Source organism: Alternaria rosae (genome assembly GCF_020736505.1).
Source record: "Alternaria rosae strain MPI-PUGE-AT-0040 chromosome Unknown BKA58scaffold_14, whole genome shotgun sequence".
NCBI classification, from domain to species: Eukaryota; Fungi; Ascomycota; class Dothideomycetes; order Pleosporales; family Pleosporaceae; genus Alternaria; species Alternaria rosae.
Window position 1 is genome coordinate 394,373 of NW_025763583.1, and position 21,154 is coordinate 415,526.

At 53.6% G+C, this 21,154-nt stretch overlaps 8 protein-coding genes across 8 annotated transcripts; 4 read left to right on the forward strand and 4 right to left on the reverse strand.

Moving 5' to 3' along the window:
* The first annotated feature begins 318 nt into the window (after window positions 1–318).
* Window positions 319–2,517, forward strand: BKA58DRAFT_70480 (C6 transcription factor-like protein). The gene has a single exon (XM_046175754.1). It carries the CDS (start codon window positions 505–507, stop codon window positions 2,386–2,388), a length of 1,884 nt encoding a protein of 627 aa, XP_046020023.1. The 5' UTR covers window positions 319–504; the 3' UTR covers window positions 2,389–2,517.
* On the forward strand, window positions 2,518–5,088 carry BKA58DRAFT_70498 (heterokaryon incompatibility protein-domain-containing protein). Its single transcript, XM_046175755.1, has 2 exons — window positions 2,518–3,419; window positions 3,477–5,088. The coding sequence occupies exons 1-2, from the start codon at window positions 2,646–2,648 to the stop codon at window positions 4,956–4,958; spliced, it is 2,256 nt and encodes a 751-aa protein (XP_046020024.1). The 5' UTR covers window positions 2,518–2,645; the 3' UTR covers window positions 4,959–5,088.
* Window positions 5,089–5,217: 129 nt separating this feature from the next.
* On the reverse strand, window positions 5,218–6,620 carry BKA58DRAFT_326456 (Sulfide:quinone oxidoreductase mitochondrial precursor; the record flags this gene model as incomplete). The annotated part of the gene is made up of 2 exons (XM_046168069.1): window positions 5,218–5,827; window positions 5,890–6,620. The coding sequence occupies 2 exons, from the start codon at window positions 6,618–6,620 to the stop codon at window positions 5,218–5,220; spliced, it is 1,341 nt and encodes a 446-aa protein (XP_046020025.1).
* Window positions 6,621–6,960: 340 nt separating this feature from the next.
* On the reverse strand, window positions 6,961–9,061 carry BKA58DRAFT_326216 (alcohol oxidase p68; the record flags this gene model as incomplete). Its single annotated transcript, XM_046168046.1, has 3 exons — window positions 6,961–7,268; window positions 7,321–8,713; window positions 8,765–9,061. 3 exons carry the CDS (start codon window positions 9,059–9,061, stop codon window positions 6,961–6,963), a joined length of 1,998 nt encoding a protein of 665 aa, XP_046020026.1.
* Window positions 9,062–11,177: 2,116 nt separating this feature from the next.
* On the reverse strand, window positions 11,178–12,681 carry BKA58DRAFT_70412 (alternative oxidase-domain-containing protein). The gene is made up of 4 exons (XM_046175751.1): window positions 12,318–12,681; window positions 11,953–12,265; window positions 11,560–11,897; window positions 11,178–11,506 (listed from the first exon to the last, which is right to left on the reverse strand). Exons 1-4 carry the CDS (start codon window positions 12,565–12,567, stop codon window positions 11,334–11,336), a joined length of 1,074 nt encoding a protein of 357 aa, XP_046020027.1. The 5' UTR covers window positions 12,568–12,681; the 3' UTR covers window positions 11,178–11,333.
* A 1,168-nt stretch (window positions 12,682–13,849) lies between these two features.
* Window positions 13,850–14,223, reverse strand: BKA58DRAFT_445021 (Acylphosphatase-like domain-containing protein; the record flags this gene model as incomplete). The annotated part of the gene is made up of 3 exons (XM_046174115.1): window positions 13,850–13,996; window positions 14,045–14,158; window positions 14,209–14,223. 3 exons carry the CDS (start codon window positions 14,221–14,223, stop codon window positions 13,850–13,852), a joined length of 276 nt encoding a protein of 91 aa, XP_046020028.1.
* A 270-nt stretch (window positions 14,224–14,493) lies between these two features.
* On the forward strand, window positions 14,494–16,666 carry BKA58DRAFT_395113 (uncharacterized protein). The gene has a single exon (XM_046171256.1). It carries the CDS (start codon window positions 14,743–14,745, stop codon window positions 16,315–16,317), a length of 1,575 nt encoding a protein of 524 aa, XP_046020029.1. The 5' UTR covers window positions 14,494–14,742; the 3' UTR covers window positions 16,318–16,666.
* A 987-nt stretch (window positions 16,667–17,653) lies between these two features.
* On the forward strand, window positions 17,654–20,320 carry BKA58DRAFT_326506 (cortical protein KAR9-domain-containing protein; the record flags this gene model as incomplete). The annotated part of the gene is made up of 1 exon (XM_046168072.1): window positions 17,654–20,320. The coding sequence occupies one exon, from the start codon at window positions 17,654–17,656 to the stop codon at window positions 20,318–20,320; it is 2,667 nt and encodes an 888-aa protein (XP_046020030.1).
* Between the last annotated feature and the right edge of the window lie 834 nt (window positions 20,321–21,154).

Genomic DNA, 21,154 nt, shown 5'->3' on the forward strand with positions numbered 1-21,154 from the left:
CACATAGGTGGGCTCGTGTATCCTAGGGTTTCGATGCGACGGTCGAACAAGCGCCACCGCTATTGAGATAGCCCCGAAAGAATACCACAATGGTGAGAAGGTGCTGTGCGAGGTATAGGCCACGCGTAGTTCTGACATAAGATGATGAAAAACCATATAGACGTTCTGGTGAGGGCGTTTAGCATGTGAAGCCTGCAGCTGGTGGGGACAGAGCCTCCAGAGAACCGGAGCTTGGGCACAGATAAGTGGGGCGGGCTAAACGATGCGCTATCGGCGTGCAGTCACCGATCCATAGCTTCTTCGCATTCTGTCTTTTCGGACTCCCTCATTATGCGATCCACGCCGATAACGCCGTTCCAGGGCCATTGAAGGACCTCCACCGCAATCGCGACTTCACCTTGTGTCGTTGTGGACCCAAATCCTGCTGCACCGCGCCTTCTTTAGACTGCTACTCAAGCTTTCACTCAGGGTCCGGGCACATTGGGTCGATCAAATCTTCTTTTGATGGCCAGCGCTGCTCCCATTCAGAACAGGCCATACCGCTCACACAAAGTACCGGCCTGTACACGATGTCGTTCGCGCAAAATCCGATGTCACATCGACATTCCCGGAGAGCCATGTTTGTCATGCCGAGAAAGACGCCTCAAATGCCAGTATGTCGAAAGCTCAACAACCAGCTCGCCTACGGAAGAGGGTCCAGATCGACGGCCCTCCAAACGGCGACGGCACAGCGAGCCTGAGGAAGGTCCTTCTCGACCTCGCTCAGCACCCATCTTGCATAAAACCAACAACAATCCTTCCGCATCCATTATGCTTGCGCCGCATTTTGCTGAAGATATAGACATCTTCAACCGACATATCTCGCAGCATCGAAAAGCAGAGGGTGAGGTGGAATCTTCCAACTATCAGACGCTCTTACACGATGCGAAAGATCCAATTGTTTACCTTACAGTCCCAAGATTTCGCACTGGACTACCACCCAACAGCGGCTGCGGGAGAGAGCAATTGGAGATTGTAGAGCAGATCATGGGGCCTTTCAAGCGGGAAGTGGTCGAGCTGTATTTCAACCACATTCATTACCACTTCCCCATCCTGGACGAGGAGATGTGTGAGACGCTGCGGACAGGACAATACGGCAAAGTACCAAACAATCTGATGTGTGTCATCTACGCACTTGCATCGCCACATTGGGCCAAGTCGGATACGCTGAAGATGCACCCCAAACCAAACTCATACTACGTATGGAACAAGGGTATCTCAGCGACACTCGAAGACTTTCTCAGCCCTGGAATGTCTACTATACAAGCCGCTGTACTTGATCAGGTTGGACGTCCTTCGGTCTCTATCATCGGTAACATCACGCTATGTGGTCGAACGGTATCTTTGGCTCAGACGTTTGGGCTGCACCGGGATCCATCGAAGTGGAACATCACAGAGAATGAGAAGTCGGTTCGGATGCGACTCTGGTGGTGTGTTCTCATCACCGACCAGTGGTCTAGTGTCGCATATGGCGCACCACCATATGTGTCAAAAGGCTATTACGACGTACCGCGACCGACTGTCAGCTCACTCATTGGCACCAAGGCAACCTCGCAGCAGAAGCAAACTACCACCTGCTTCATACATCTATGCTCTTTGACGGAGCTGTTGGCCGAGATACTTCCTCTCGTCTACCAGATAAGTCCAGATCGAATACAACTTGGCCGGGAAATTGATCGCTTCAAGCATGAGCTAGACGATCTAGAATCACATCTTCCGGAATGGCTTCCTCTCCCAAATCGCCCAGGAACACCTATGCTATGGCTATCCTTCCTCTCGATCAGGCTTGTACTCGCCCGCCTCATTTTCCGTGCAGCTGTCCTTGACGGAGACGGTAGTATAGGACGAAATCGGATGGACCAGCTGCGCATCGCATCATCGGCAGTCCTCGACTTCATTTTGACCATGGGCGAAACCCAGTTCCTGGACTTTTGGCTGCCCTATGCGACTCACCTCTTGGTGCATGCAATCACTGTGTCGCTTCGCTGCACTGTTGAGACCCAAGATCCTGGAATACGAAATACATGTGTCGCGCGCCTCGAGCGCGTTATTGCGCATATTCAGCATGCGCGAGACAACTACGACTGGGATCTCGCAAACTATTGTTTGGAGCGTTGCGCTGATCCTGTGTCGAAGATTGCATCGCTGAACGCACGAGAGGCGCCACAGCCATCGGAGACGGAGCTTACCAGCGTCGCACCTAATGGCAATGGGATCGACGTACCGGTGATGCCTAATTTTGACGATGCGACATTCCTGTTGTCTGACATATTGGATCCGAACGCTTTCGATTTCTCCTGGGATGCGTTGTGGGATACGCCGTCCGGAATGACGAACTTCTCCTTGTAGAATGTTATGCTCCATCATTCCTCTTACTTTGAGCGATTCATGTTTGTGGTACAGATAGCAAGTATGAAAGAACACCTTCCACATACGTGCGTCAGCCCCCATGCAATACCCCGCCACGGGCTCTTCACGTCACGAACACCATGCCCTTTCCCCTCGAACTGGACACACTCACGCCACGTTCTCGCAATCCGGCTTAAGACTTAGTTGACCAGGAGATCGAGGTTCTCCGTTTATCGACTTTGATAACTCGAATCGAAATGGTCCCTAGCGCAAAAGCGGAGAAGGTCAACTCTAGGCATGGAGTGCACCAATCATCTGACGCCCAGCCTGACTGTGAGATTTGCAGCAAGATCCTTCTTTGCGCTAGCCGGGTCGACCGAACCGACAAAGGAATTATCTTGGGCATAGCGGAAGATCTCCTACAAGGCCAATGTTCTCACGTGGCGTTGTTCCAAGATTGGTTACGCGATCGCCTTACAGATAATCCACTCCGTGCAAGATCCCTTTTGACAATCGAGAACGACAATGAGGAGCAACAATTCATACGTTTTCAGCTGGAATTTTCGCCTGGAAATCATTGGAGCTACTACGTGTCGAAGCCTATCGGGTTACTTCGCAAGCTCACAACGCCCGACCATCCTGGAGTAATGCGAGATGTAGATCCTCAATGGATCGATTTGGACTTGTTGAAACAGTGGATGACAGCATGCAATACTACCCACGGAGTTCGATGCAAGGAATTGCCTTGGCTCAAACACATTGGGGTTGTGCGACCCAAATACCTTATCGATACCATGGAAATGTGTATCGTTGAAGGTCAGCGGGTCGAAGAAACATACATTGCACTGAGTTACCAATGGGGCCAGACTAAGACAATTCGAAACACGACTGAGTTGCACGGAAGACTTCTCAAGCCAAATGCGCTTTCAGACTGGGAGCTTGCTCGACAAATACCACGAACAGTCATCGATGCTTTCGTCCTTGTCAAAGCGCTCGGCTATAGATATCTCTGGGTGGATGCCCTGTGTGTGGTGAGTACCTGCATTCACTGCTTGGCTCAAAGTAAAACGCAATTAACATTAAGTCAGATACAAGATGATCATGTTCAGCTTGCTAGTGAACTGTCTCGAATGCACCGCATTTATCACTCTGCTGACTTCACCATCGTTGCTGCTGACGGATTCGACGCGAACCATGGATTACGAGGACTCAAAGGCATGACCGCCGCACGGGAGCATTCTCAAGTGCCTGTGCAGCTATCTGGATCAGAAACGGTGGCAATACGCCATCCTTCGACGGCATACACAGACTCTCGAGATCCGAACAGCTATTACACCAGAGCATGGACGTTCCAAGAGTTTGGCTTCTCACTCCGGAGATTGGTCTTCGCAGACAATGCTGTCGAGTGGCACTGTGAACGTGGTCGGTTGCGCGAAGATACAATCAGTGTGCTACCTGAGCCGAGTGATGGCCAATACTTTGACGGATTCCGACGTCCCACTGTTCATCGACTGCTTACAGATAGAATGCCAACGCCCCAGTTACTGAACAATCTGGTCAGTGCCTATAATACGCGTAATTTAAGTTTTCCAGAAGACGCATTGCCTGCATTTGCTGGCATTCAGAGCCTGCTCGAACTGTTTTATCAATCTGGCTTTCTATATGGACTCCCAATATTTTGGTTCGAGCTAGTGTTATGTTGGATTCCTGACCATGATTCAGTGCGGCGTATAGCCTCCAGTTCAATACACTCTACTGGAACGTCCTATCAATTGCCAAGTTGGTCTTGGGTCGGTTGGACCGGCAGTATACGCTTTCCAAGTGACGACGTCTACGAAGATGGCCTGCGACACGGTGACCGGTTTACAGAACCCGTCACCAAGTGGTATGCTCTTACCCACCCTGCCTCTCTTGATCGGAGACCGATCACTTCAGTATGGTATGAATACCGCTCAAGGGCGGTAGAAGGCCGCTTAGTCGCTTTACCTCCAGGATGGAAACAGCAAGCCGGTGTAAGACGAGGATCTGTGTATAGCCATACTCGTCGCCCACACGAGAACTACGCATATCCATTCCCTGTACCGGAGCCTTGCTCTAGAAATGTCAGCATATTTGTCCCACAAACCGCATACCTCAGCGCCCACACAAGCCGAGCATTCTTGCGTGGCAGATCCTTGCATAATGAACAATACGAATTGATGGGTGATCACCACCTGTGGCTGAAGTCGTCGCAAGATCAGACCGTTGGCTTGCTTTACCTCAACAACCCGGAACAAAAGTCTCTCTTCAAACACACGGGCGGCGACTCTTCGTCTGCCAATCCATTAGAGCTTGTGGCAATAAGTAAAGGAACGTCACAATACCTGTTCTCTCCAGAAAGAGACTGGGAACTCGAGCTCGAACGGTGGTCCAAGCATTATACTGGAAAAATACAGGCTACTGACTGTATCTACGTGCTATGGGTTGAGTGGGAAGACGGTGTTGCGTACCGGAGGGCTTGTGGGGTAGTCACTGCTGAGGCTTGGGAGCGAGAAAGAGAGAAGGAGCTTGTCGATCTGATTCTTGGGTAACAGCTATAATGATTCTGTGAGGGCAAACATCTTGACCCAAAAGTTGTCTCTGTAAATTTACTACCATATTTCATATCTGAGTCCCTCAGTCGGCGCGATCGCAAATGCGCTAGTCTATAAATCATTCAACCAGTCACCCACCATCCAGCAGCTTGTGAGCTACCATAAGACACCTCCACACCAACACGTCAGCTCCAAGCAGTACCAAGCCCTATTCCTTTCTTCTCACATCCCAAAGCACATCCTCCACAACACTCCCTCACCTAGCCAATCCCTTCGGCCCCGCCCACTCCCCCTTAACATGATACTTCCCATACACCCACGGAAAGAAATCCTTCTTCAACCAATAAAACGCCTTCCTCGGGACCCCCTGATCAATCCCCAAAAGCGCATTGAACGTCTCCTTCGGCACACCCCCATACTTAAACTCCGCAAGTAGAACCTCTTTCTGTCCCGTCAACAACGGACATGATGTATATCCATCATAAGCTGCCGTCAACTCCTTGCCCTCCATCGCTGAGAGTACGTTGGATACCAGCACCGGTGCTTCCGCCGTGATAGCTGCGACGGTTTTGGAGGTGGGGAGGGAGGATGCGTCGCCGATGGACCAGATGTTGGAGTAGGAAGTGTGCTGCGTTGTGGTATCTGAGACGGAGACGTAGCCTGCTTCGTTGGCTAGGGGGCTAGATTTTATGAAGCCCCATGGCACGTTTTTGGGTGCGACGTGCAGGAAGTCGAAGTGTTTTTTCACTGGGGTGGGGGAGTTAGGGGATTTGAAGGTTGCGGTGTTGCCGGAGATGGAAGTCAGGTCGTGTTGGAAGAGGCCTTCTACGCCGCGTTCTACGCGGAGCTTTTCGAGGGTCGCTGCGCTGGTGGGGTGTTAGCATATTTTTGCCTCGTTGTATGCCGGCAGGAAGAGGAGACGACCTACTATTTCGGCACCCCAAACATCGTTGGCAACCCCGTCGCAAACGCAACATTGATATCCTTCGGATACAGTCCAGCGTCCTTCCAATAATCCAACGCAAGCCACATAATCTTCTGCGGCGCGCCCGCACACTTGACCACACCAGCTGGCTGCGTAAACACCGCATCCCCCTTGTTAAACTTCTTCACATTCTCATACGCCTTATCGCAATACTTGTAATCATATATCGTGCTCACCATCGCATCTTTCTCCTCCAACGCCTCCTTCAGCCCCCCAACACTACCATAGTCTAAGGTGATACCAGGCACAACGACCAACTGCTCATACCCGATCTTCTCACCTGTGGAAGTAGTCACGTAATTCTGCTCCGGCGCAAAACTTCCTACCGCGCTGTTGTAGAATTTGAAGCGTGGGTCCATGAGCTCTTTCATGGGACGGCGCAGATCTTCCTTTTTCTTTAGACCGCCGCCGACGAGGGTCCAGCCCGGTTGGTAGTGGTGCCATTGCGCGGGGTCGATGATGGCGATGTCGTCTTGGGAGAAGTTTCCTTTGCGGAGGAGTTGATGGGAGAGAGATATACCGGCTGAGCCGCCACCGATAACTACGATCTTGTGGTTGCGGGTTGTTGTTTGGACCGGTGATACGGTTGCTAGACTACGGATGGAGTGTTGGAAGGCGGGTCGCGTGATCTTGGTCGCTGTTTGCGATGCAAGATTTCGGGTTAGTGCGGACATGGTGGCAGGTCTCGGCGAGTGTCCGCAACGGCTAGGAAGGGAAAGGAAAAGTGGAATGTAAAGACAGACAAGAAGGCTTACACAGCGAAGTATGCGGTGCCTCCGGTCTTTGACTAAACATTTCATGCCATGTGGGTCAGCGGCTAGCATCTTAAGAACGACCAATGAATGAGGTGGAGATGGGTACTAGCGTGATCACGACATCGTACAACCAGTAAGCCAGCAGTCACAACCAAACACCACAAATGCGACAAGACACAAAATGTAACTATACACAACATAACATTAACTCATTTTAATCATGAAAACTATATAACAGACATCCTATCCCAGCGACTTTTTACAAGCGCGACAATCCAGCAATCTCCCTCGGGGCGTGGTAGTTGGGGACCTTCATGTCGAGGGCGCTGCCGCTGTAGCCCAAGTCCTCTCCCGTAAGCACGGCGCACTTCTCGCCGATGAGGAGCGCAGTCGAGTACGTGTTGCAACCGACATTGTCGGGGCAAATGGACAAGTCGGCGACCTTAAGGCCCTTAACGCCGTGGACGTTCAGGCGCTCGTCGAGCACACCGTGCTTGACGATGGAGTTGCCGTTCCTGGGAGCCATGGAGCAGGTACCGAGCGAGTGCCAGGTGGTTTCAACGTGGCCTGTAGTGTGTTAGTGAGAAGTTCAACTGATCATGATTCGGGGGAGACATACGCTTGGTCCAGTCCTCAATGTGCTTGATGTCCTCGGTGGAGTACTGTAGGTCCTCCTGAATGTCCTGGCAGCTGCTGCTCAAGAAGTTGGGCTTGGCTGCACGACCCTTTTCGATAGGCATAGTCCAAGATCCGTGCTGAATACCGGCTGTGATGTTACCAGGGAGCGCGTAGGCGTTGGTAGTTTGAAGATCCATATCTTTGGCACGGGCTGGACTGTCGTACGCGTAGAAGGGGTGCATGGCCTGCACCTCACCAGCGTAGGCGTCCATACGGCGGGCAGTCTCACGGGACTTGATGTAACCCCAGACCATAGGAGCCATGTCGCGCTTGTCATTCATGAAACCGGCGTCGAAGTCGGGGGCCTCGTACGGGTTTGGCGACACAATGTGCGTGGAACCACGAGAGAAGGGATACTCGAGGAAGTGGAACATGGTGAAGAACTTGCCCGGTGGCATGACCATGTGGTCACCGAACCAACCAGCAATGACGGAGTAGTGCATGACGGGCTTATCGGGCTTGTCCTTGAAGTACGAGTCCCAGCCAGAGCGGAACTCCTTGCATGGCCAGCTGTCCATCATGTTGAGTTCTTCCTCAGTCGGTCGGATCTTGACACCAGCCTCGATACCGTTGGTGGCGAGTGGGCCAGTGCCGTTGGTGTTCCATTGCTGGAAGACCTGCTCCTGGACCTTGGGGTCGCCACGGACGAAGTCGTCGAAAGATTCGACGTGAGGCTTAGCGCGGTAGGTGGCGAAGGTCAAGTAATGATCCTGGAAGTTGAGACCAACACCAGGAAGATCAACAAGAGGCTTGACGCCAGCCTTGCGAAGCTTCTCTGGGTCACCGATACCAGAGCGCTGAAGGATGAGAGGAGAGCTCAGAGTACCACCGGAGACGATGATCTGCTTGCGAGCCCTGATGACCCTTGACATCTGCTGTTCGGGGTGAAGAGGCTTGGTCGGGACAACCTTGACACCGACGGCGCGATCACCCTCCAGAATGACCTTGTCAACCTTGTTGCTGGTGAGAAGATGCAGGTTCTGGTGAACAGCGCGGGTGCTGTGGATGTAGCCGTGAGCAGAGTCAGATCGTCGTCCAGTGTCGCGGTTGATCCACTTGAGCCAGTGCTCGGCACCATGGCCGGTGGTCAAGTCCTGGAGATCGTCGGTGGTCGGGATGCCCTGAGATTCGGTGGCACGGAGGAAGTCCTCCTTGATCGGGTAGGTGTAGTTACCGAACGAAACCTTGATGGGTCCCTCAAATCCGTGAATGTCGCGGTTGTTGCAAGAACGTTGGTAAGTCTCATGCTTCTTCATCAAGGGGATGAGCTCCTTGGTGGTCCAACCCTTGGCCTGGAAGTCGTCGTAGTCGGAAGCGGAGGCGCGAGTGTACATCTGATGGATAGTCAGCAACTGCTAATGATAGTGTAAATGGGGGACTCTTACCATGAAGTTGATGGAAGATCCACCTCCGAGGATGTTGGCGACGGGCACAACAGCTCGGCGGCCATCGAGCCACTCTGAGGGACGAGAGTAGTAGAAGGTGGCAGTCTTGCTGTCCAACTTCATGTTCCTCGGGTAGATACCCGGACGGAAGACCCATGGGTTGTTGAGGTTGTTCTCTCCACCCTCAATCAAGAGGACCTGGAGATTGTGGTCGAGATTGGCCAGACGTCCAGCGACCACACAACCACAGGAACCACCACCACACACGATGATATCGACCTCATCGGGAATCGTCATCTTGAAGGCTGTTGTAAAGATAAAGATACAATTGGAACGGTGTTATTGTTGTTGTATCGTTGACCGCAGGAGACAAGTCAACTGGGCATGATGCTCTTCTCAGTCGAAGGCACGACGTCTCTTTAAACTGCTCAGACCCCGCATCTCCAGGATCTTCGGCTTCAAGGAGGGTCCGTCATCTAGGCTGTGTCACTACGCGCTGTTCATCAGCCGTCAATTCCGATAGCAGCAAGACGCATGCACCGAAGAGGGGACATGTACCATTTGGCCAGCCTCCCCAGCCAAAGAGGCTTAGACGTTGGCTACGACCATCCATCATGGGACCGCAGGGGTCGCCGTCGAGGCCATTCGAAGGAGAGCGGCATGTTAAACTTGCGGATCCGCAAGGTAGGCTGCGTCTATGCCGGACTTCCACAGGGTAGGTGCGCAAACAATGATTGGTCGGAATGCTCGCGCAAGGGTACCTACCGCCCCGACGGTACTGGATAAAGACCGGACTGGGATAGACGCTGCAGATGTCGCATGTTTGCTAGTTGGGTGCGGAGAAGCCTCATATCCAGTAAGAAGGCATGCTCGGTTGCGTATACAGGCCCACTCTTGGGGGTAAGCATTGCGGACCCGAAGCTGAGAGGCCACTGTAGCGTCCCCAGGCGTCGAGATCCAGCGTATCACGTACGAACAGGCATGAACGAGGCGTTTGAGTGAGCCGCCATCGGGAAAGCGATAACCGAGACGTCAATCTGTTCATGATGGATGTATGAAGGAAGAATTGATTGGAGATCTTTGGTTAGGGTTTCGCAATGGCAAGACAGGTTCAAGCACTCTTTGCTATGCTTTCCAGAGCTCCAAGTAGTTACAAGATGATAGTCCTGGAAGCTCATGCAGCTGCGGCAAGTGGGATTAGCTCGCGCCTCGCTGCGGGGATCTTACGGCGCTGACGTCCTGGCCACAGCGTACCCGTGCATCTCTCGTGGAAGAGTGCGGATGTGGGGTGCAGTAGTCGCTGTGCCTCACACGCTCGGCGCACTCCCGAGGTCCCATCGTAGATCGAGGTATCGAAAGAATTCGAGGCTATCGTCAGCATTGATGGCATCAATGACAAGTTCAAAGCACAAAGAGTCAGTAAAGACATGACATCCATCACTATCTCTCCGACTCTACGTCGCCCCCACCCAGTACCACGATGTTGCAGTAGTCGATGTGCCTCACGTTGAGAGGAGGTCTGCCCTTGGCATCGAAGCTAGTGGCATTAAGTGCGGGGTTAGCTCCGCTTCGAACCACGGAAGAACGGTAAGCCAGTCGTTGTAAACGGTCTCTTGCGGGAAAGGAATGGCTTCCTGCTGTAACATGTAACACACCCTGTCCGTCGAGAATAGTCTACATCGACTTGCTGCTAGATGCTGTGAGCCGCAAACCCAAAAGGCGTCCCTCAATGTCACGATGTTACCTTATTCCCGAGGTACAGACCGTGTCCACTAAACTATAAAACCTCAGCGATCGCAACTCTGTTCGGATAATTTGAAGCGAGATGAACGTGTTTCTATCGAACCATACTCAGCAGTAGCTCCATTGAGAATGCGTTGAAGTTTGGCGGTCTTGAATCCGTCCAGATCGGCAGACTACCGCGAAGTTCTTTTTTTTTTGAGGCTGCACGAGGCTGCGCGACACGCGCCACTATGTGCCTGACTCGTCATGAATGCATGAGTTGGGGCTTACGTGGAGATGTTTATGCAGACGCTGACCGGAAAGTTTCCGCTTCCTTGAAAGCGCTATTCTGCAAACCAAGGAGGAGGCTGGGGCACGCGTTGCATCCGCGTTGTACTTGGCATCGGTCGTTCAGGCCGCCAGTCAGCGCGAACTGTGCCCTGGTCCTGAACGGTCCTTCTTCGAAGCTACTCCATCTCCGGATGTGCCGCGATCCACCAGTCGACTCTGTGTTGAATATCGATAAAGCATCGTGATATCAAATTATTGCTATACCTAGCAACACCACCGGCTATTGTGCTGGAGCTATTGTGTATCGAGATGCGGATCCGATGGGAGCACACCGCTTGAAACTGAAATCGATTCTGAATCTGCAGAAGGTCCGAGAGTCTAGGAATACATGATGCGTCAATTCCTCATGACACCCGTCGTGATCTGGGTATCGTTTTTCCAACCTTCCAAGGTGTCTTGTAACGCCGAAATGCAATTTTGTAAGAGAGCGGAGAATGGAAACCAAAGACGCCGTGTATGCCGAGCAAGTCGCTAACAAACAAAGTAATGAAAGTTCTTAGATGATCTCGTGTCTCTCCCAGCCAGTCGGCTTCATGTGGGCAAGGTCCTTGGTCGGATGAGGCTCTTCTGGGTTTCGGTATTCGCTCACGTATGGGTTAGGGTCTTCCTTCTGGTCGAGGTTACCGAACGTGTGATTAACCTCTCGGTGCTTGGATTCGTCTGCGCGGACTAGGATTGGGTTAGTGGGTTGTGCTGCATGGAAGGATCAGGGGTGTATGCACTGTAGAGGAGCAGATCTCGCATTGTACGGTGGCCTTCAGGCATCTGCCAGTAGTCTACCGCGATCTCGGGTGCCTCCATCTTCGCCCACTTGGGCAGGCGTCCTGCATCAAGGTCCTCGATCTGACGTGTGTATGTGATGACGGCTTCCTCTTCGAGATATCCTACGAATCGATGGACGGTGCGGGGACTGAGTAGGTAGGCGAAGAACAATGCGTTGCACCAGACTCCTTGGGCGCCTAACACCATCAGACGCATGAAGCGTCCTGGCTTTTGCATCTTGAGGAAGACGAGTAGGTGCATTCGTTCGTTGTAGCTTTCTTCGAGTAGCGACTCAATCCTGGCGAATGAAGTATTAGCAACTTGCTGTTGTTCTAATAAACGAGGGTGCATACCATCCGTTGTCGCGCTTCATTCGTCTCATGGAGTGCAAGTGACGAAGCATGCCAGCCACCATGCCGGGTACACCAGCAACACTCTCCAGGAAGACGTTCCGTATCAGATACTTCTCTTCATTCATTGCGAAAGCCTTTCGCTTTGCCAGCGGGTCTTTGGCATCCACGTCCACAGCCTTCTGATGCTTGTATCCAGTTGCTTTGTCAAGACCCCACCGTAGGATCTTTACCGCGATGAGGGCGACCTTGTCGGACATGGTCTTCGCTTCCCGGTGCGCGATCGTGACTTGGTTCATCTGCTCCTCGGTGTATACTGATAAGTGTTAGCTAGCTGGCAAAGCGTTGCATACTTGGAAGGTACGTACCTGGATGGGGCCATGCTGCATGCGTCTTGCGGACCTTCTCTGTAGGGTGCTTCTCGAAGAACTCTACAATCTTGGCTCCACCGTTGGGCGAAGACGTGAAGTGTCTCTGACCAATTGGCGATTGGAAGTGCTGTACCGCAACGAAGGTGGGGCGGAATCCAGCATTGTAACTCTGGAAGGATTTGATAAGCTGAGCCGTAGCCCGCTTCGAGGTGGTTGATCCCCTTGTTGCTGCTCTGGTGGAGATCATCTGCGGTCAAGGGTATACTTGTATATGTCGAGTAGGTATACGTAGGGTAAGGGGTATTGTCAACTGCAATGGTAAGTGCTGATGGTTAGCTAAAGGCACGGCTGAGGCACACGTTGGTCCTTTATATCATCAAAGACATAGCGCTGACACCTAAAAAAAAAGCTATCAAGCAGTACTCGTGCCTGCCTGGCGCCTTCAATCATTAGGGTGAAGCAGGAATGGGCATGGGATGCCGCCGCTACACCGCGCCATACCCGTCCAACGGCAGGCTCGGCGAGCGAATAGGCTTCGTTCCAGAGGCCGGAAGTGTCAGCAAGTCGTCAAGAACGGGCGTATACGGTCGCGTGCAAGGACGAGTTTGAGGTGGCTGAGAGAGGTGGTGATTCAGCTGACGGAAGGAACCGGGATCACTCTGCCAAGACATTTGCCATACCCCTGTCTAACAGCCCAAAAGGGGACTTTGGCGACAAAAAAAAGATACGAGAGCATGCCCGCCTCTTTGGAAGTATATTTGATATGTTTTTTTGGGCCGCGTACTGCGAACGGACGATGTTGTTGCGTTGGATGCGTGGTAGCTGCTTCCGAAAGATGCTCGTCGGGGTCTCGCTGACTGAGATCGGGGTCTCGCTGTTTGCCGTCAGACCCGCTGATAGGGCTGATGGCGCAACATGGAAATATCGCTGTACCATAATGGCAATCTTTCGTCTGTGGCTTTGGTGACCTGGTTCATGGGTTCATGGTCAAGATTGAGCGGTAGGGTGCTTTGCGACTACTACCTCAAGACGCGGTGATATGGTGTTGGCAGCTTCAGGTTATTGGTCTTCGACTTAGAGCTCCATCGCACCTGTGGACGTGCGAGCTGTCTAGGCTTCATCTACACACTAGCGACGGGCTCTTGCTTCACCTAGTAGAGAAAACTTCTAGCATCGTGCCGATGACCAATTGAGAAAGGGCGAAGACTGCCGTCGTGTCGGCAAGAACATGCGCACGGCAAGTCACGAGCAGGATGCTTTTTGAGTAAGTATATTATCGGTGCGCGATGCGTGTTGCTGCACCACAGCTCAATCATGATAATTGCGTAGCCTGCGTGCTCGAGCCAAAGCCTGTGGTTGGAAACGCCCGATATCGCACCTAGAATGATGCATGCTATTACACTACTCTTTTCATGGCATTCATGGGCTACGGCAGTGCAGGATATACATGATTGGCAGATATTGGTTCATATCAATGCCGGCAGGTGTGTTGAGTCTTCCAAGGTTGTGTTTGGGGAGCCGAGTACAGCCTACTGGACATTGAAGCCGCTTTCACCGTCCTTGGTCGAAATGTCCGAATGGTCAACCTTCGAGACTGATGCAGCCGACGGTCCCTTGTTCAAGTGTTGAACAAACTCTTTGATCTTGTCCTCGCTGCCCTGAGCCTCACCCTGGACCTGTCCGGTGTAAGTGGTGGTCGGCGTGAGTGTGAGTCAAATACGCACACTCCCATCGGATGCATTGGTCACGAAGCCCGTTACACCGATACTCCTGGCTTGCTTTTGCGTGAAGGATCGGAAGTTGACGCCCTGCACCTCGCCCTCGACCTTGTACTGGATCTGAGTGGCTACATCAGCTTTGCCACTAGTGACGTGGGCAGACAACGCACTCGCTTGCTTGACATTTTGGCTGTAGTTGTAAAGAAGCGTCTCATGTGAGTGGGCTTGTTACGAGAAGGTGTGTCCGGTTAGATCAAATTCATGCAAATGTCTGCGTGTAATATAGGGCTGTATGCTCTATGCAGGCGTGCGACGTCATCGTTATTGCGAAAGGTACGCGCTACTTCGGGAAGGCACCCTTGACCTTTCACCAGGAATGCGGGGCCAGAAGCAACCTTAGTCAGGCGGGAGGCATCTGGCGCCGCAAAGGAGAATTTGCTTTTGACACCTGTTCACTTGAAAGGATAGTCGCAATGACATGCGTTCGCGGCTATACGGAGATTGCATCGGTGAGGAAGCTCAGGGCGATGTGGTGCCGCTAGTCACGCGTTGTTTTCGGATACAATCTCGCGTCGCTCCCCGTTACTGAAACCTCTAATCAAACGCCCCCTATCGCAACCCCGACTCACATAGCAACAACCGCACATTGCCCAGGAGGCTCCGCAAACAAGAGCAGTGCTAGATAACCCGCCACCGCTCCGTAAATGCCTAGGATTCGAAAACACCGAATCTCTCTGCTGATAAGGAGTCTCACGACTGCGACGGCCCTGCACCTGCCACCCCTGTCAACCACCATGGACACGCCCAACTCCCCACCCGCACGTTCAACTTCGCCCGAACCTTGGGCAACCCCATCGCTCGCCATCGGCGCAATTCCCCCGCTCGACCGCTCTGTCTCGACCGCGTCGTCTGTCTCGTCGGCGCGCTCAGTGAGCTCGCGCCTCTCCGATGGCGGCAGGCGACGTGGTTACATGCGCCCCGAGGGCACCGAGTTCTCCAAGTCGGCCAAGAACAGAGAGAGCGTCATGAACCTGGGAACCATTGCACATCTCCAGTACTACTTCGCGCGGACTGGCCTGCTCGACACCGCGACTGGACGCGTGGCCAAAGGCCGCAAGCCCGGATCGCGAACAGCGAGCGGCAACGAACCGATGTCGCCCGGGCTCGATGCCGACTTCTCGACAATGTCGCTGGCGTCACCAGACGGGATGAATGACCCGGTGGGCTTCGTTGAGTCACCGCTTGACGAGACGGCGTCCATGCAATGGGAGGACCCCGAGCCCATGATGCTTCCACCTACCGTCAGCACCTACAAGAATAACCCCGTCTACGTCCCACCGCCGCCTGATATGACTGTCCTACGCCGTGAACTCCGCGAGTCGCTTGCTGAGTCCATGAAACATCTACACGAACTCGAGAAAGGCTTTTCTGACGTTCAGCCGGACGGAAAGACGGCGAAGAACGGTGGCGAGGAAGCTTCAGGATGGCATGAGGTACAAGGCATAAATCTCTTGGACGTTACCACCCTCGCGATCCGCGCCGCGAAGAACTACTACACCGCACACGAAGAACCACAACGACTTTACGCCATCAAGTCGGAACGGACGATCCGAAAGGAACTATACGATACACTTGAGGTCCTTAAGCGTCTCGCCATTCGCAACTTCGGAAACGGAGTACAGCCGTATGAAGTCACCCAACTTAAGCAGTGGGTCGACGACATCGGCACACTGCTCGACACCGAAGAGGAGAAGGAGCGCTTGGAACTCGCAGAAAGAGAAAGCTGGTCGTGGCGCGAGGGTGACTGGACGGGCAAAGAACGCGAGAGAGAGCTGCTCTTCCTCAAGTCGTTTGACAGCAATCCAGAGCCCCTTCCTGAGTGGACCAGCGCTGCCGACTCTGAGCTCCCGACACCCTTCCTCGCCGCACTACAGAACGGACTGCGCCTAGTACATCTCCACAACACTCTCGTCCGAAAGTCAAAACGACACTTTGAAGAGATCAAGACGTACCACACCGACACAGCGAAGCCTTATCGCTGCGCCGACAACCTGCGCTACTGGGTCAAAGCCGCCGAGCTGCGCTGGGACATTAAACTCGACGTTAATGTCATGGACGTGGTTCACGGCGAAGACGCGGAAGCGTGGAAGAAGTTCGACGCTGCCATCCTGCAGTGGTGCCAGGGCGTGCGTGAGGAAATCACGTCGGAATGGCAAAAGCAGAAGAACCAAACGAGAACCCCTACACTACAGATCGACCCGAATTACGAGGCGCTGTGAAGTGGCCTTATGGCAAAGTATTCATGGATCTCACCCTTCTTTCATTTCTTGTCCATGTTTCCCACTTAACCCTTTATCTAATTTGCACGAAGCTCATGTCCACCCACATCTCAACTCCACACCATAGAGAATTTCCTCAAAGAGTATTCCCTGGTTGGAAGCAGGGCTCTTTTACCATTCCGCTCAGAGCGTGCCGATAGGAGGCGGCTTGAGATAGATACCCCCTTTGCACCTGCGGCTTGCAGATCTATAGTGTTATATACAGTCAAGTCGGAATGTAAATAATGTGTACCAATGTATAATACGTCCTCAATCGGAAATCCCATTCAATTCAATTCAACTCGGTCCAGCTCAAAGGACTGGGGATGGATCCACCACGATACGGGGTAGAGAGCACATGACCATGCATAGCACATAGTGAACGTGTATAACACAAACGATAAGATCGACGACCGAGGCGTCTAGAAAGGGTGGCACAGACCGAGGCGTTGCACCTTGAGTGCCAATGAGTGGAATGAGTGGGAATGAAAGCACTGATAGCAGGGGGGAGCTGGCTGCTGGCGGAAATTGGGCACAGCGGCGCCCGGTGAGACACAAGCGGGACGTTTTGTGAACGGGTGTCTCTAGACCTATGGGACGCCTCCTCCAAATACACACAATGGTTACACACCACTCGCGCAAGCACTGTAGACCTTTTCATTGTTGATGCGCCACACCGACATTGTTGTAAACAGAAGCAACGCGTGAGCGCACTAGACTAACGCGATTTCGGCGCCAACCCAAAGAACGTCGATTCATCTCCCGATTGATCTTTTGATCCGTGCATAGCGATACCAGTCCTGCGCAGCCTCCTCTTTTGTCTGAACGCGACCTGGAGGCATCCTCGAGGTCCACACAGACATGCTCAATGAGCGACACGGCCGCGCCGCCTTCAGTTCTCGACAGCAGCCCCGCCGCGACTGCCGTTGACTTGCCAGCGAAGACACCGCCGAACCCACCACCGACGACCACGACGTCGTCATCCTCGCCCAAACCCCTTCGGCACACGCCCCCTCACATCGAGAGCACCACCAAACTCGCGAGAAATGTCTCTCCGGGCCTGCTGGCACGCATGAAATTCCTCAACCAGATCGCCGACACCAACAACAAGAGCGCCGTCGACGTCGGCCGCATCGAGGAGGACCGCCTGCGCCGCCTGGACGAGTTCCGCAAAGCCCGCAGCCTCGACGTCGAGCGCCGCGGCACTGCGTGGACCGGAAAGGCTGGTCAGGTTCCCGCAGCTGGAGAGACGCCGCTCGTGCCCCAGTCGACCGGCGAAAGCGTGCCCACGCTGGTGATGGAGCCCGACTTTGACAGCGACCACAGCAGCGTCGTCAGCACCAGCGATAAAGTTCTCCCCTCTGAGTCAGAAGCCGAAATAGAGCTCGACCTGCAAAAGTACCGCCTGCCCGACGTCACCAAGTCGGAAAAAGCACTCAGCGGCACCATTACCGCTGCTGAACCCGAACCCGCGCCCGCACCACCCGCCGAACCAGCACCCACAGTCGTGCCTGCCAAACCAGAGCCCATCGCGCCTGCCGACCCTGAGCCCGTCACTCCTGCCGAACCAGAGCCCATGGCCGCACCTACTCCCCCACCCAAAGACACGCCACCCCTACCCGCCCCCGTACCCGAAGAGGAGCCATCTGTCCTGGACGACAACAATGGCATCGACATCGCGTCCTACTTCCAGAAGCGCCACTACCCCCGCGCCAACTCCATCTACACCCTCTCCAAGGCCAGCTTCACCAATCAGATCCAGCAGTTGACTTCCATGAAGCTGCCGCCCACGACCATCGCCTCCGAAATCACCGCCCTGCCCACCTCCACCCAGGCCGGACGCGCACTTCACAAGGCAGCCAATGACATCCGCCTATGGATCTCCAAGACGAAAGAGGTCCTCAGCGGCCTCGACGCCGACGACGACGTAGAGTGGGCCGCAGCTGCCGGAAGAGAAGGCCTGGAGGAGGTGGATGCCGCCATCGGCAAGTTCGAAGGGCTTGTGAACGTGTACATCAGCGCGATAGAAGACCTGCAGTCGCGTTCCGACATCGCGCTCCTGCCCACCAAAGACCAGACGACGCTTGTGAGCCAGATGGAGGACATCGTCATGAACTGGGGCGAGATCAAGCAGACGCTCAAGAACATCAAGAACCAGGTCGAAGTCGCCATGGAGTGGGAAGAGCTGTGGAACAACGTTCTTGGCGAAATCGGCGCCGAGGTCAGAAACCTCAGTCGGCTGATATTTGAGATGGAGGAGCGCAGACACCGCGTCATCTCCGACTCAGTCGCCGAAGCTCCAGAGAAGTTTGACATCTCCGAGCTCGAGACCGTCGTTGAGGTAATCCCCCGAAAGCAGTCGATAATCAACAGCAAGCGGCTCAGTATGCCGCCCAGCCTCTCAATCGTCTCGCCTACCTCGCCCATCCCGCAAATCGAACAAGAGAACTCGCGACTGCTAGCCCTCTTCGCCAAGCTACAGCCACTACGTGCTTCACTCGATTTCCTTCCTATGCGACTCAGCGCCTTCCAGATGCGCGCGAGCACCATCTTTCCTTCGGCATGTGACGAACTGGTACGGAGGAAGGAATCGCTAGAAGAGGAAGAGGCTAAGCTTGAAGCCGATGCAGATGCGCTGAGGCAAGAGCTGGGCGAGGACAAATGGGTGCACAGCTTCCGTCAAGCTCACAGCAAGGCTGCTGCCATGTACGACTCGTGCATGAAGAGCATCGAAAGACTGCAGCAAGCCATCGACGACAGCGACGAGGAGAAGCTCGCTACGCGCATCGCCACCTACAAAGACAAGCGGGATCACTACCCTCCGTCTATGAGGCGCGTGCTCGAGCTGATTGACATCGAAATGAAGCACAGGTCCACAGTCAACGGTGAGATCCTGCGTATCCAAAAAGACGTGCGCACAAAAGTGGAGGACCTCGAAGAAGTGACTGGAAACATGGACACCATTTTGAACGATTTCACTGCATCGCGCAAGCTTCGTGACTCGGTCTCCACCGTACTGACAGAGGGCTCATTACCACAGTCAAGCCTTGATACACCGGGCACATCCCCTGCTTCAAGCGTCGTCATGAGCCGTAAGAGTAGTGGACAGCGGCCTTCCATTACTCCGGTAAGCAAGAAGCCTCGTCAGTCCAGCGTTGCGAGCTTGAAATCGTCGGTCCCTCCCAACCGGCGATACTCTAGCATACCACTGGGTGCTGAGAGTGTCGTTTCTCGCAAATCTACACCCTCCGCACGTTTGGATTTCACGCCTTCCCGCGCCATGTCCGGTACTGCAGCTAGTCAAGCACGCTCGAAGACGCCCACTGATAGGCCTGGGCCCAAGCCTCGTTGGAACTCTGACACGCACATGCGTGATACTGTCGTCGGACATAACTTCAAGCCGTTGACCCTGACCACGCCTTCGCCCTTCCGGAAAGACGGAGAATCACCTGATGGATCGCGACGGGGCTCAGCGAGCCGTTCGTCTATACCCCTCAGGAGCCCATTGAGTCGCTCGTCAGCCCTTTCGCCGACTGTATCCAGTCGTTCTCCATCTACTACTCCAGGACAACAGCGCTCTAGTCGATTGTTGCCGAGCCCAATGAACTCCTCTCCTGTTACTCCTGCAAAGGGCAAGCTGCCGGTGCGGTCTACGCCCTTGTCTACATCAAGTACGCCAGCGTCTAGCCGACGTGTCTCGACAGTAGTAGAAAACGGAAACAGCCCTGCCAAGGAAGAGAGCCCTGCGGCCCGTCGCGCATCACGCCCTCCGAGTGCCGCAGCCAGTCGTCGCAGCAGTCTGTTACCTACACCTAGACAGCGCACCTCATCGACTTCCGAGGCCACCAAGTCAACCCCTCCTGGACGCTCTAGCAGCAGGCTTGATAGCTTGGCCGAAAGTCGCACTTCAAGTCGTGTTAGTGGTCGCCAGTCGAGCGTAGGAGACAGACCAGTTTGGAGATAGGCACTTACAAACCGGACATTTCACCTCGACGGACCGGCGCAGAGCTGAACGATACATTTTGTTTCCAAACGAACGACAGCAACATCACGCAATCAACGTTAGCGAAACCTACACCAGCTTATTCACCCCCAACTTTCACTTCGCGTCTGGATCCTGGCTTGGTCCTAACCCCCGTTCTCTAATATCGACTTCTAGTACTCAGCATCTGCATTCTTTCGAGGAACAATCTCCCTTTTTCCCCGCGATGTATCATCGAATATCCATCTCACCTCTGGATCCTTGTTATCCACTTTTTGATTTGTTGCTTTTTCCATCTGGCGTTTTAGCGGTTGGGAGAAAGTATCCTATACCCCGGAGTTTCACACATGTTTTGGTTCCTTTGAAGAAGCATTTTCTGTCTCTCACATACCTAAGCGAGCGAGCGTATATGGCGAATGGAGTGCGTGTGAGCGTTGGCATGTGTTTGTGTGCTAGGCGCTTGCAGCATGGTGGAGGGATCTTGAGAGCATGCGAGGAAATATGCTTTTGTAGATAGGGGCTAGATTGGTATTCATAGGTGGTTTGGGAAGTGGGAGTGGATGGCGGAGGGGAACAGACTAATTCTATGTACGAGCGAGTGTATTTTAGATAGTAGTTGAGCGAGATATAGAATGATACCATAGTAAACCGACGTCTGTTCCATCACTGACTGTACCGCCGATATGACTCACCGGTCGAGGATCAAGCCCAGTCTTCAATGTCATTGTCTCCCGGTATTCAAGACATGCATGTGGACGTGACTAGATTCCATCCTTCGTCTTCGAGCCAACCTTGGAAAGACTTCACAACACATGA